At 45.1% G+C, this 11,870-nt stretch overlaps 1 protein-coding gene across 1 annotated transcript; it reads left to right on the forward strand.

Annotated features, from left to right (window-relative positions):
• The first annotated feature begins 110 nt into the window (after window positions 1-110).
• On the forward strand, window positions 111-11,432 carry LOC106604014 (olfactory receptor 1500). Its single transcript, XM_014198344.3, has 6 exons — window positions 111-333; window positions 2,450-2,627; window positions 4,213-4,315; window positions 9,979-10,182; window positions 10,450-10,598; window positions 10,823-11,432. Exons 1-6 carry the CDS (start codon window positions 111-113, stop codon window positions 10,965-10,967), a joined length of 1,002 nt encoding a protein of 333 aa, XP_014053819.1. The 3' UTR covers window positions 10,968-11,432.
• Window positions 11,433-11,870: the final 438 nt, after the last annotated feature.

Below are 11,870 nucleotides of genomic sequence, written 5' to 3' on the forward strand. Positions count from 1 at the left end.
CCATTTCAGGACGTGGCTTTAGTGGCTCTATCTATCTTCATGTATGAGAGGCTTTCTCTCTGATTCTGTCTCTCCCCATCCCTCCCTCCCCCTACCTTCCCCAATACAGTATGTTTGAGGTAGATGACAACTACACACGTGTGTCAGAGTTTGTGATCGTTGGCTTCCCGGGGCTCCATCCATCCTTCTTCCACCTGGTGGCTTGGTTCTTCTTCTTCGTCTATGTGACCACGGTGGTGGGGAACTTCCTGCTGGTGGTGCTGTTTGCCCTGGAGCGCAGCCTGCAGAAACCCATGTACATCATCATGCTCAGCCTGGCTCTGTCAGATATAGGTAATATGCTCAGCCTGGTTCTGTCAGATTAAGGTAATATACTCAGCCTGGTTCTGTCAGATTAAGGTAATATACTCAGCCTGGTTCTGTCAGATATAGGTAATATACTCAGCCTGGTTCTGTCAGATATAGGTAATATACTCAGCCTGGTTCTGTCAGATTAAGGTAATATACTCAGCCTGGTTCTGTCAGATTAAGGTAATATACTCAGCCTGGTTCTGTCAGATTAAGGTAATATACTCAGCCTGGTTCTGTCAGATTAAGGTAATATACTCAGCCTGGTTCTGTCAGATTAAGGTAATATACTCAGCCTGGTTCCCCCCCCCCCCCTGTCAGATTAAGGTAATATACTCAGCCTGGTTCTGTCAGATTAAGGTAATATACTCAGCCTGGTTCTGTCAGATTAAGGTAATATACTCAGCCTGGTTCTGTCAGATTAAGGTAATATACTCAGCCTGGTTCTGTCAGATTAAGGTAATATACTCAGCCTGGTTCTGTCAGATTAAGGTAATATACTCAGCCTGGTTCTGTCAGATATAGGTAATATACTCAGCCTGGTTCTGTCAGATTAAGGTAATATACTCAGCCTGGTTCTGTCAGATTAAGGTAATATACTCAGCCTGGTTCTGTCAGATTAAGGTAATATACTCAGCCTGGTTCTGTCAGATTAAGGTAATATACTCAGCCTGTTTCTGTCAGATTAAGGTAATATACTCAGCCTGGTTCTGTCAGATTAAGGTAATATACTCAGCCTGGTTCTGTCAGATTAAGGTAATATACTCAGCCTGGTTCTGTCAGATTAAGGTAATATACTCAGCCTGGTTCTGTCAGATTAAGGTAATATACTCAGCCTGGTTCTGTCAGATTAAGGTAATATACTCAGCCTGGTTCTGTCAGATTAAGGTAATATACTCAGCCTGGTTCTGTCAGATTAAGGTAATATACTCAGCCTGGTTCTGTCAGATTAAGGTAATATACTCAGCCTGGTTCTGTCAGATATAGGTAATATACTCAGCCTGGTTCTGTCAGATTAAGGTAATATACTCAGCCTGGTTCTGTCAGATTAAGGTAATATACTCAGCCTGGTTCTGTCAGATTAAGGTAATATACTCAGCCTGGTTCTGTCAGATTAAGGTAATATACTCAGCCTGGTTCTGTCAGATTAAGGTAATATACTCAGCCTGGTTCTGTCAGATTAAGGTAATATACTCAGCCTGGTTCTGTCAGATTAAGGTAATATACTCAGCCTGGTTCTGTCAGATTAAGGTAATATACTCAGCCTGGTTCTGTCAGATTAAGGTAATATACTCAGCCTGGTTCTGTCAGATTAAGGTAATATACTCAGCCTGGTTCTGTCAGATTAAGGTAATATACTCAGCCTGGTTCTGTCAGAAAATGGAGTCATGTTAGAACGTCTGTTCTTTTTAAATGTGGACTCTCTCTTGCTCCTTCCTTCCCCAATGTGACTGCCGAGGGAGTTTAAACGTGTCTCGCTGAGCGCAGACATCAATGAGAGAGAGGAGAGCTGATGAGAGAAAGAGTGTGCTGTTTAAAATGTGTCCCAATACCTCCCTCCTTTAATCACGTGGAGAGTCCCTCTCTGATATCACAGTCATGTACAAAAATCTCTTATCAGTCAGTGATTATTTCCATCTAAGAAAGGTCATGAGAATTTTAGCAGCGTTGCTGAGTCAGTGGCTACAACTAGAGGTCCAGAGTGTTTTCACAGGAGGAGTGTTTGCACATTGATTGCCCCGATACTGGTGGGACAACGGGATGATCTCCTTCCCTACCTGTCTGTGTCTCAGTAGTCTAACGTGGACTCCTTCACCCTCCTTCACCCTCCCAACCCTTCCTCCGCCTCTCCTCACCCTACTCTCCCCTTCCCGCCTCTCCTCCCCCCTCCTCTCCCCTTCCCGCCTCTCCTCCCCCCTCCTCGCCTCTCCTCCCCCCTCCTCTCCCCTTCCCTCCTCTCCTCCCCCCTCCTCTCCCCTTCCCGCCTCTCCTCCCCCCTCCTCTCCCCATCCCGCCTCTCCTCCCCCCTCCTCTCCCCTTCCCACCTCTCCTCCCCTTCCCACCTCTCCTCCCCCCTCCTCTCCCCTTCCCACCTCTCCAGGTTTTGCCACAGTGGCCCTTCCCAATCTGATAGCTCGGTGGTGGTGGGACGACGGGAGGATCTCATTCCATACCTGTATGTTCCAGGAACAAATGATCCACTATTTCGGAACGCTCAACTCTCTCATTATGATGACCATGGCTATGGACCGGTACCTGGCTATCTGTCACCCTCTCAGGTAACATAGATCTATCTAAACCTAACCCTAACTCTCTCATTATGATGACCATGGCTATGGACCGGTACCTGGCTATCTGTCACCCTCTCAGGTAACATAGATCTATCTAAACCTAACCCTAACTCTCTCATTATGATGACCATGGCTATGGACCGGTACCTGGCTATCTGTCACCCTCTCAGGTAACATAGATCTATCTAAACCTAACCCTAACTCTCTCATTATGATGACCATGGCTATGGACCGGTACCTGGCTATCTGTCACCCTCTCAGGTAACATAGATCTATCTAACCCTAACCCTAACTCTCTCATTATGATGACCATGGCTATGGACCGGTACCTGGCTATCTGTCACCCTCTCAGGTAACATAGATCTATCTAAACCTAACCCTAACTCTCTCATTATGATGACCATGGCTATGGACCGGTACCTGGCTATCTGTCACCCTCTCAGGTAACATAGATCTATCTAAACCTAACCCTAACTCTCTCATTATGATGACCATGGCTATGGACCGCTACCTGGCTATCTGTCACCCTCTCAGGTATCTAACCCTAACCCTAACTCTCTCATTATGATGATCATGGCTATGGACCGCTACCTGGCTATCTGTCACCCTCTCAGGTAACATAGATCTATATAAATTCAGCACCCCTCACCTCTCTGATTCAGAGGGGTTGGGTTAAATGCGGAAGACACATTTCAGTTGAAGGCTTTCAGTTGTACAACTGACCAGGTGTCGCCTATTCCCCCTACCCCTAACCTTAACCCTCTCATCATGATAACCTTGGCTATGAACCGGTACCTGGCTATCAGGTACCAACAACAACAATATCTCATTAATATGAATTATGATGTCATTGATGAAAAATACATACAAGTGTGTTGGGAGAATTTGTTATTTTTTTGGTCCTCTTCCCATCCCTCGCTCTCTCTCTCTTTTCTCCCTCTTCTTCTCTCCCCCTCTCCCAATCCCTCTCGCTCTCTCTCTCTTTTCTCCCTCTTCTTCTCTCCCCCTCTCCCAATCCCTCTCGCTCTCTCTCTCTTTTCTCCCTCTTCTTCTCTCCCCCTCTCCCCATCCCTCGCTCTCTCTCTCTCTCTCTCCCTCTTCTTCTCTCCCCCTCTCCCCATCCCTCGCTCTCTCTCTCTCTCTCTCTCCCTCTTCTTCTCTCCCACATACCTTCATCTTCCCCATCTCTCTCTCTTCTTCTCTCCCCCTCTCCCCATCCCTCGCTCTCTCTCCCTCTTCTTCTCTCCTCCATACCTTCCTCTTCCCCATCTCTCTCTCTTCTTCTCTCCCCCTCTCCCCATCCCTCGCTCTCTCTCTCTTCTCTCCCCCATACCTTCCTCTTCCCCATCTCTCTCTCTTCTTCTCTCCCTCATCCCTCTTTCTCTCTCCCCCTCTCCCCATCCCTCTCGCTCTCTCTCTCTCTCTCCCTCCCTCTTCTTCTCTACCCCATACCTTCCTCTTCCCCATCTCTCTCTCTTCTTCTCTCCCCCCTCTCCCTCTCCCTCTTCTTCTCTCCCCCATACCTTCCTCTTCCCCATCTCTCTCCCTCCATCCCCTGCTCTCTCCTCTCCAGATATCCTATGTTGATGACCAACCGGACTATGAGTGGTCTGACAGTCTTCTCCTGGATATCAGCCCAAGTGGCACCTGCCATCGTCACCGTAGACTTCAGCAGGGTACTGTCATGATGTAGATGTTTTGGTTGTTTAGCATGTGTGCCACAATTGGGGAAAGTAAATTTAGTCTCCAAATGAATTGCACATAAAATGAACAATTGTTGTCACTCAAATACATCACTACAGTTGTTTGGATAGCTAGGTAGTGAATTTCAGCCACGTTAGCATGGACGTAACATCAGTCAAAACACCTCAAAACAAGACCTAGTATTATTGTTGCTAAATCTCTGACTGTTCAGAATCATAACACCAAATGGACTCTGCCTCATCGATGCATCCCAGGAGGGGATGGGCTTATGAGCCTTTAAGTCGGGTTCCTCTCAAATTGTCCTCCTCCTAGGGAGTTGTTCCTTCAATCAATCAATCAATCAATCAATCAATCAATCAATCAATCAATCAATCAATCAATCAATCAATCAATCAATCAATGTATTTATAATGCCCTTCTTACATCAGCTGATGTCACAAAGTGTACAGAAACTCAGCCTAAAACCCCAGACAACAAGCAATGCAGGTGTAGAAGCACGGTGGCAAGGAAAAACTCCCAAGAAAGGCCGGGGAACCTAGGAAGAAAGCTAGAGAGGAACCAGGTCAGTCCTCTTCTGGCTGTGCCGGGTGGAGATTATAACATAACATGGCCAAGATGTTCAAATCTTCATAGATGTCCAGCAGGGTCAAATAATAATAATCACAGTGGTTGTAGAGGGTGCAACAGTTCAGCACCTCAGGAGTAAATGTCAGTTGGCTATTTATAGCCAATCATTCAGAGTATTTCTACCACTCCTGCTGTCTCTAGAGAGTTGAAAACAGCAGGTCTGGGACAAGGTAGCATGTCCAGTGAACAGGTCAGGGTTCCATAGCCGCAGGCAGAACAGTTGAAACTGGAGTAGCAGCACGACCAGGTGGAATGATGACAGCAAGGAGTCATCAGGCCAGATAGTCCTGAGGCATGGTCCTAGGGCTCAGGTCCTCCTCCGAGAGAGAGAGAGAGAGAAAAAGAGAGAGAAAAAGAGAGAGAGAGAGATAAATAGAGAGAGCATACTTAAATTCACACAGGACACCAGATAAGACAGGAGAAATACTCCAGATATAACAGACTGACCATAGCCTCCCGACACATAAACTATTGCAGCATAAAAACTGGAGGCTGAGACAGGAGGGGTCGGGAGACACTGTGGCCCCGTCCGACGATACCCCCGGACAGGGCCAAACAGGCAGGATATAACCCCCACACTTTGCCAAGGCACAGCCCCCACACCACTAGAGTGATATCTTCAACCGCCAACATATGGTGCCTTTCCGTTCACCTTCATACTCCTGGGCCAGACTACACTCAATCTTAGGACCTACTGAAGAGATGAGTCTTCAATAAAGACTTAAAGGTCGAGACCAAGACCGAGTCTGCATCTCTCACATGGGTAGGCAGACCTTTCCATATAATTGGAGCACTATAGGAGAAAGCCCTGCCACTAGCTGTTAGCTTAGAAATTCTAGGGACAATAAGGAGGCCTGCGTCTTGTGAACGTAGCATATGTGTAGGTATGTACGGCAGGACCAAATCCGAAAGTTAGGTAGGAGCAAGACCATGTAATGCTTTGTAGATTAGCAGTAAAACCTTGAAAGCAGCCCTTGCCTTAACAGGAAGCCAGTGTAGAGAGGCTAGCACTGGAGTAATATGATCACATTTTTGGTTCTAGGCAAGATTCTTGCAGCCATGTTTAGCACTAACTGAAATTGATTAAGTGCTTTATCTGGGTAGCCAGAAAGTAGAGCATTGCAGTAGTCTAATCCCTGACAAAAGCATCGATTAATTTTTCTGCTTCATTTTTGGACAGAAAGTTCCTGATTTTTGTTACGAAGATGGAAAACAGTCTTGATATGTTTGTACCTGTAAGCCTCACCAATATCCAATGGTAGAGCGTGGCGCAAAATACAAATACCTTAAAAATGCTATAAGTTCAATTTCTCAAACATATGACTATTTTACACAATTTTAAAGACAAGTTTTTTATCCGGCCATGAAAATACTACCCCCTATCCCAAACAGGTTAAAAGACAGATCAGGGTCCAGAGTAACGCCGAGGTCCTTCACAGTTTTATTTGAGATGACAGTACAACCATCAAGATTAATTGTCAGATTCAACAGAAGATCTCTTTGATTCTTGGGACCTCGAACTAGCATCTCTGTTTTGTCCAAGTTTAAAAATGCTAAATTTGCCGCCATCCACTTCCTTATGTCTGAAACACATGCTTCCAGGGAGGGCATTTTTTGGGGCTTCACCATGTTTCATCGAAATGTACAGCTGTGTGTTAACCGCATAGCAGTGAAAGTTAACATTATGTTTCTGTATGACATCACCAAGAGGTAAAATATATAGTGAAAACAATAGTGGTCCTAAAACGGAACCTTGAGGAACACCGAAATGTACAATTGATTTGTCAGAGGACAAACCATTCACAGAGACAAACTGATATCTTTCTGACAGATAAGATCTAAACCAGGCCAGAACTTGTCCGTGTAGACCAATTTCGGTTTCCAATCTCTCCAAAAGAATGTGGTGATCGATGGTATCAAAAGCAGCACTAAGGTCTAGGAGCACGAGGACAGATGCAGAGCCTCAGTCTGACCCCATTATAAGGTGATTTACCACCTTCACGAATGCAGTCTTAGCACTATGATGGGGTCTAAAACCAGACTGAAGCGTTTTGTTTACATTGTTTATCTTCAGGAAGGCAGTGAGATGCTGCACAACAGCTTTTAAACATTTTTTAGAGAGGAATTGGAGATTTGATATAGGCCAATAGTTTTTTATATTGTCTGGGTCAAGGTTTGGCTTAGTGAGTTTGGTACACATCCGGTGGATAGAGAGCCATTTATTATGTTCAACATAGGAGGGCCAAGCACAGGAAGCAGCTCTTTCAGTAGTTTAGTTAGAATAGGGTCCAGTATGCAGCTTGAAGATTTAGAGGCCATGATTATTTTCATCAATGTGTCAAGAAATATAGTACTAAAACACTTGAGTGTCTCCCTTGATCCTAGGTCCTGGTGGTGTTGTGCAGACTCAGGACAACTGAGCTTTGGAGGAATACGCAGATTTAAATAGGAGTCCGTAATTTGCTTTCTAATTATCATTATCTTTTCCTCAAAGAAGTTCATGAATTTATTACTGCTGAAGTGAAAGCCATCCTCTCTTGGGGAATGCTGCTTTTTAGTTAACTTTGCCACAGTATCAAAAAAACATTTTGGATTGTTCTTATTTTCCTCAATTAAGTTGGAGAAATAGGAGGTTCAAGCAGCAGTGAGGGCTCTTCGATACTGCACGGTACTGTCTTTCCAACCTAGTCGGAAGACTTCCAGTTTGGTGGAGCGCCATTTCCGTTCCAATTTTCTGGAAGCTTGCTTCAGAGTGCGGTTATTTTCTGTATACCAGGGAGCTAGTTTCTTATGACAAATGTTTTTTGTTTTTAGGGGTGCGACTGCATATAGGGTATTAGGCAAGGTTAAATTGAGTTACTCATTTAAGTGGTTAACTGATTGTTGTGCTCTGACATCCTTGGGTAGGTGGAGGGAGTCTGGAAGGGCATCTGGGAATTTTTGGGTTGTCCTAGAATTTATAGCACGGCTTTTGATGATCCTTGGTTGGGGTCTGAGCAGATTATTTGTTGCGATTGCAAATGTAATAAAATGGTGGTCCGATAGTCCTGGATTATGAGGAAAAACATTAAGATCCACAACATTTATTCCACGGGACAAAACTAGGTCCAGATTATGACAGTGGCAGTGAGTAGGTCCGGAGACATGCTGGACAAAACCCACTGAGTCGATGATGGCTTCGAAAGCCTTTTGGAGTGGGTCTGTGGACTTTTCCATGTAAAATATTAAAGTCACCAAAAATGTAAATATTATCATGACTACAAGGTCCGATAGGAATTCAGGGAGCTCAGTGAGGAACGCTGTATATGGCCCAGGAGGCCTGTAAACAGTAGCTATAAAAGTGATTGAATAGGCTGCACAGATTTCATGACTTGAAGCTCAAAAGACGAAAACGCAGCCTTTTTTGTTGTAATTTGAAATTTGCTATCGCAAATGTTAGCAACACCTCCACCTTTGCGGGATGCGCGGGGGATATGGTCACTCGTGTAACCAGGAGGCGAGGCTTCATTTAACACAGTAAATTCATCAGGCTTAAGCCATGTTTCAGTCAGCCTGCTGCCTGGCCTGCACCCTATCTCATTGTGGAGCTAGGGGAGTTAGAGCCCTGTCTTTGTTCATAGATAAGATGAGAGCACCCCTCTAGCTAGGATGGAGGCCATCATTCCTCACCAGGCCAAGCTTGGTCCTGTTTGTGAGTCCCAGAAAGAGGGCCAATTATCTACAAATTCTATCTTCGGGACGGGCAGAAAACAGTTTTCAACCAGCTATTAATTTGTGAGACTCTGCTGTAGAGCTCATCACTCCCCCTAACTGGGAGGGGGCCAGAGACAATTACTCGATGCCGACACATCTTTCTAGCTGATTTACACGCTGAAGCTATGTTGCGCTGGGTGACCTCTGACTGTTTCATCCTAACATCGTTGGTGCTGACGTGGATAACAATATCTCTATACTCTCTACACTCGCCAGTTTTAGCTTTAGCCATCACCATCTTCAGATTAGCCTTAACGTCGGTAGCCCTGCGCCCTGGTAAACAGAGTATGATCGCTGGATGATTCGTTTTAAGTCTAATACTGCGGGTAATGGAGTTGCCAATGACTAGGGTTTTCAATTTGTCAGAGCCAATGGCGGGAGATATCGGCGTCTCAGACCCCGTAACGGGAGGAGGAGTGATCAGAGAAGGCTCGGCCTGACTCCGACCCGTTTCTTAATGGGGAGAACCGGTTGAAAGTTTCTATCAGCTGAATGGGCGACACCGGTTGAGCATTCCTGCAGCATTTCCTTCCAGAAGCCATGAGAAAGTTGTCCGGCTGCGGGGACTGTGCAAGGGGATTTATACTACTATCTTCAATTATTGGTGGCACAGACGCTGTTTCATCCTTTTCTACACTTAAATGACCTTTGCCTAACGATTGTGTCTGAAGCTGGGCTTGCAGCACAGCTATCCTCACCCTAAGGTGATCGTTCTCCTGTATATTATGAGTACAGCAACTGCAATTAGAAGGCATAACGTTAATGTTACTACTTAGTTTCGGCTGGTGGAGATCCTGACGAACTACGTCCAGATAAAGCGTCCGGGGTGTAAAAGTGTAATGAAAAAATTTGAGCGAGGGAAAATTTTTTCATATAAAACGGTAATTAAAAGGTAAAAACCGTCAAGTTGGCAGGTAGCAAAGTTAACAACAAACCGCACAGCGGCACGTAAACAAGTCTACAAGTTGTGACCGGAAACTACTACTTAACCCACTTCCTTGACACTCTGATTCTGTTTGCTCTTTGTGATCTATATTAGTCTTTTAATGGACATTGCTGGTGTAAAAAGGCCTATAAATGAATCTTATTGATTGGGAATGATATATATCTCATATCCCCTTTAAACTTTTCCAAGCTTCACCTCCCAGAAAGTAGTGTTGTGTGAACCCTACCTGATCTTTAGAACCTACGGTGCTCTTTGGGATCTGGGCTGGGTTGACATTGACAATGACTTTTGTTTGTTTTTATCTCCCAGAAAGTGGCGTTCTGTGGTCCCAACCGTATCCTTCATGCCTACTGTGATGCTATAGCACTGACTAGGCTGTCCTGTTCCAACATGGTGGTGATCAATAATAGCTCCTATGGGCTGGCCATGTTTGTCCTCCTCGTCCCCTTCTCCCTTATCATCTTCTCCTACGTCAGCATCATCGTCACCGTGATGCGCATGGCCAACGCACAGGTCAGAGACAGGATGTGTGGAAGGTGGGGGCTGGATGGGTTGGAGGGGAGGGAGGGAGGGGGTGGGGTCTTGTCTTGCCTGTGTCCCTAATTCCAACTACTCTGTCCTAACCCCTAACCCCTAACCCTAACCCCAGCCCTACCGCTAACCATAACCCCTAACCCTAACCCACTGCATCTCTCTGTCCTAACCCTAACCCACTGCATCTCTCTGTCCTAACCCTAACCCACTGAGTGATTTTCTCCAACTTTCTCCTCTCTAACCCAGGGCAGACGGAAAACCTTCTCTACCTGTGGTACTCAGGGATGTCTGATTATTATCTACTACATCCCGCGCTTCATAGTTTACTCCACGCCCTACATGCCCAACCTGACAATTACCCCTGACCTCCGCGTCGGACTCAGCCTCATCTGTAGGTAGGTAGACCACAGATTAGAGAGGTGCGCCATTGGGTTGGGGAAAAGGGTTGGGGAAAAGACAGAATACCAATTTCCGTTCAAATCAAACGGACAATAAACCTGTTCCAGGGGTGTGTGTTTCTCAGGGGGGGGGGGTGGATAAAAGGGGAGAGGAGAAAAATGTATTTCTGTGAACAACTGATAAAGTCAACTTGTTCTGAAGTTGGTATTCTATTCTACAGCCTGTTCCCTCCAGTGGCCAACCCGTTCATCTACTGTTTCAGGACCAAGGAAATCAGAACCATCCTGGGACGCTGGAGAAAGGGCTGGGGGAACAGCCGGACAGAACCGCGTAAACCCAACACTGTGGCTGTTATCACTAGATGAGATACCACACACTGGGGGTTATAGGGTTATATAACATGTTATAACATGAGTAGGATAGCCATCCTGGGGTGCTGGGGACAGGGCTGGAAGAACAACATCCTGCCTGTCATCACTAGATGAGGGGTTAGGTTATAACATGTTAATTCAGGGTTATAACATGTTAATACAGGGTTATAACATGTTACGTTTTGAACAGACAACGCAACTCTGTAGCTGTTATCACTAGATGAGACTCACTCAGATGTGGTTCTGTATCAGTGTAAAAAAAATATATATCTGTTTCATCTTTAAAATATGACTTATGGCATCGGCTTCTGACTGGTCTTATTGCTCCGGCTTTGTTAGATATTACTATTCTCAATGGATATGACGGAGATGACACTTGGCATTCTGAAAAAATAGCATTTATTTGTATTTTATATAGTATCATAACAAATAGTAAATCTAATTTTAAACAAGCCAGTTAATTGTGCTGTCTGATTAACTCTCAACCAGTATGGATAATGTGTAATAAACAGGGGAGTTGTAATGCCGACGTAGGGAATCAGGAAGCAGGTGCAGTTAACGAGTTTAATAATAACGAACATAGAACGATACAAAACAAGAGAAGCGTCTGACAAGGAAACAGAACCAATACTACCTGATAACTGATAACAGAAGCTCTATAAAGGGTAAGTAATCAGGGAGTAATGAAGTCCAGGTGTGATTGATGATGATTTTAGCATGTAAGTCTTGGTGGGAAAAACAAACAAAACAATTGTGGAAGCATGCCAGCAAAGCCACTACACGACACAACACTAAACATTCATTGCACTATAACGGTGCCAAACTGTGCCCACAAACGGTTAAGCCTACATAAAGCTGTCCCAACAGCGGAGTGCCAACACCTTACAACTGCTACTC

The sequence above is a fragment of the Salmo salar genome, chromosome 04 (assembly GCF_965601325.2).
Source record: "Salmo salar chromosome 04, fSalSal1, whole genome shotgun sequence".
Taxonomy (NCBI): domain Eukaryota; kingdom Metazoa; phylum Chordata; class Actinopteri; order Salmoniformes; family Salmonidae; genus Salmo; species Salmo salar.

Excerpts from the sequence above, each read along its gene's own strand:
- LOC106604014 (XM_014198344.3), top strand. The coding sequence starts at position 111 with ATGTTTGAGGTAGATGACAACTACACACGTGTGTCAGAGTTTGTGATC. Across the intron at positions 334-2,449 it reads CCTGGCTCTGTCAGATATAG|GTTTTGCCACAGTGGCCCTT; the intron begins GTAATATGCTCA and ends CCACCTCTCCAG. Across the intron at positions 10,183-10,449 it reads TGCGCATGGCCAACGCACAG|GGCAGACGGAAAACCTTCTC; the intron begins GTCAGAGACAGG and ends TCTCTAACCCAG.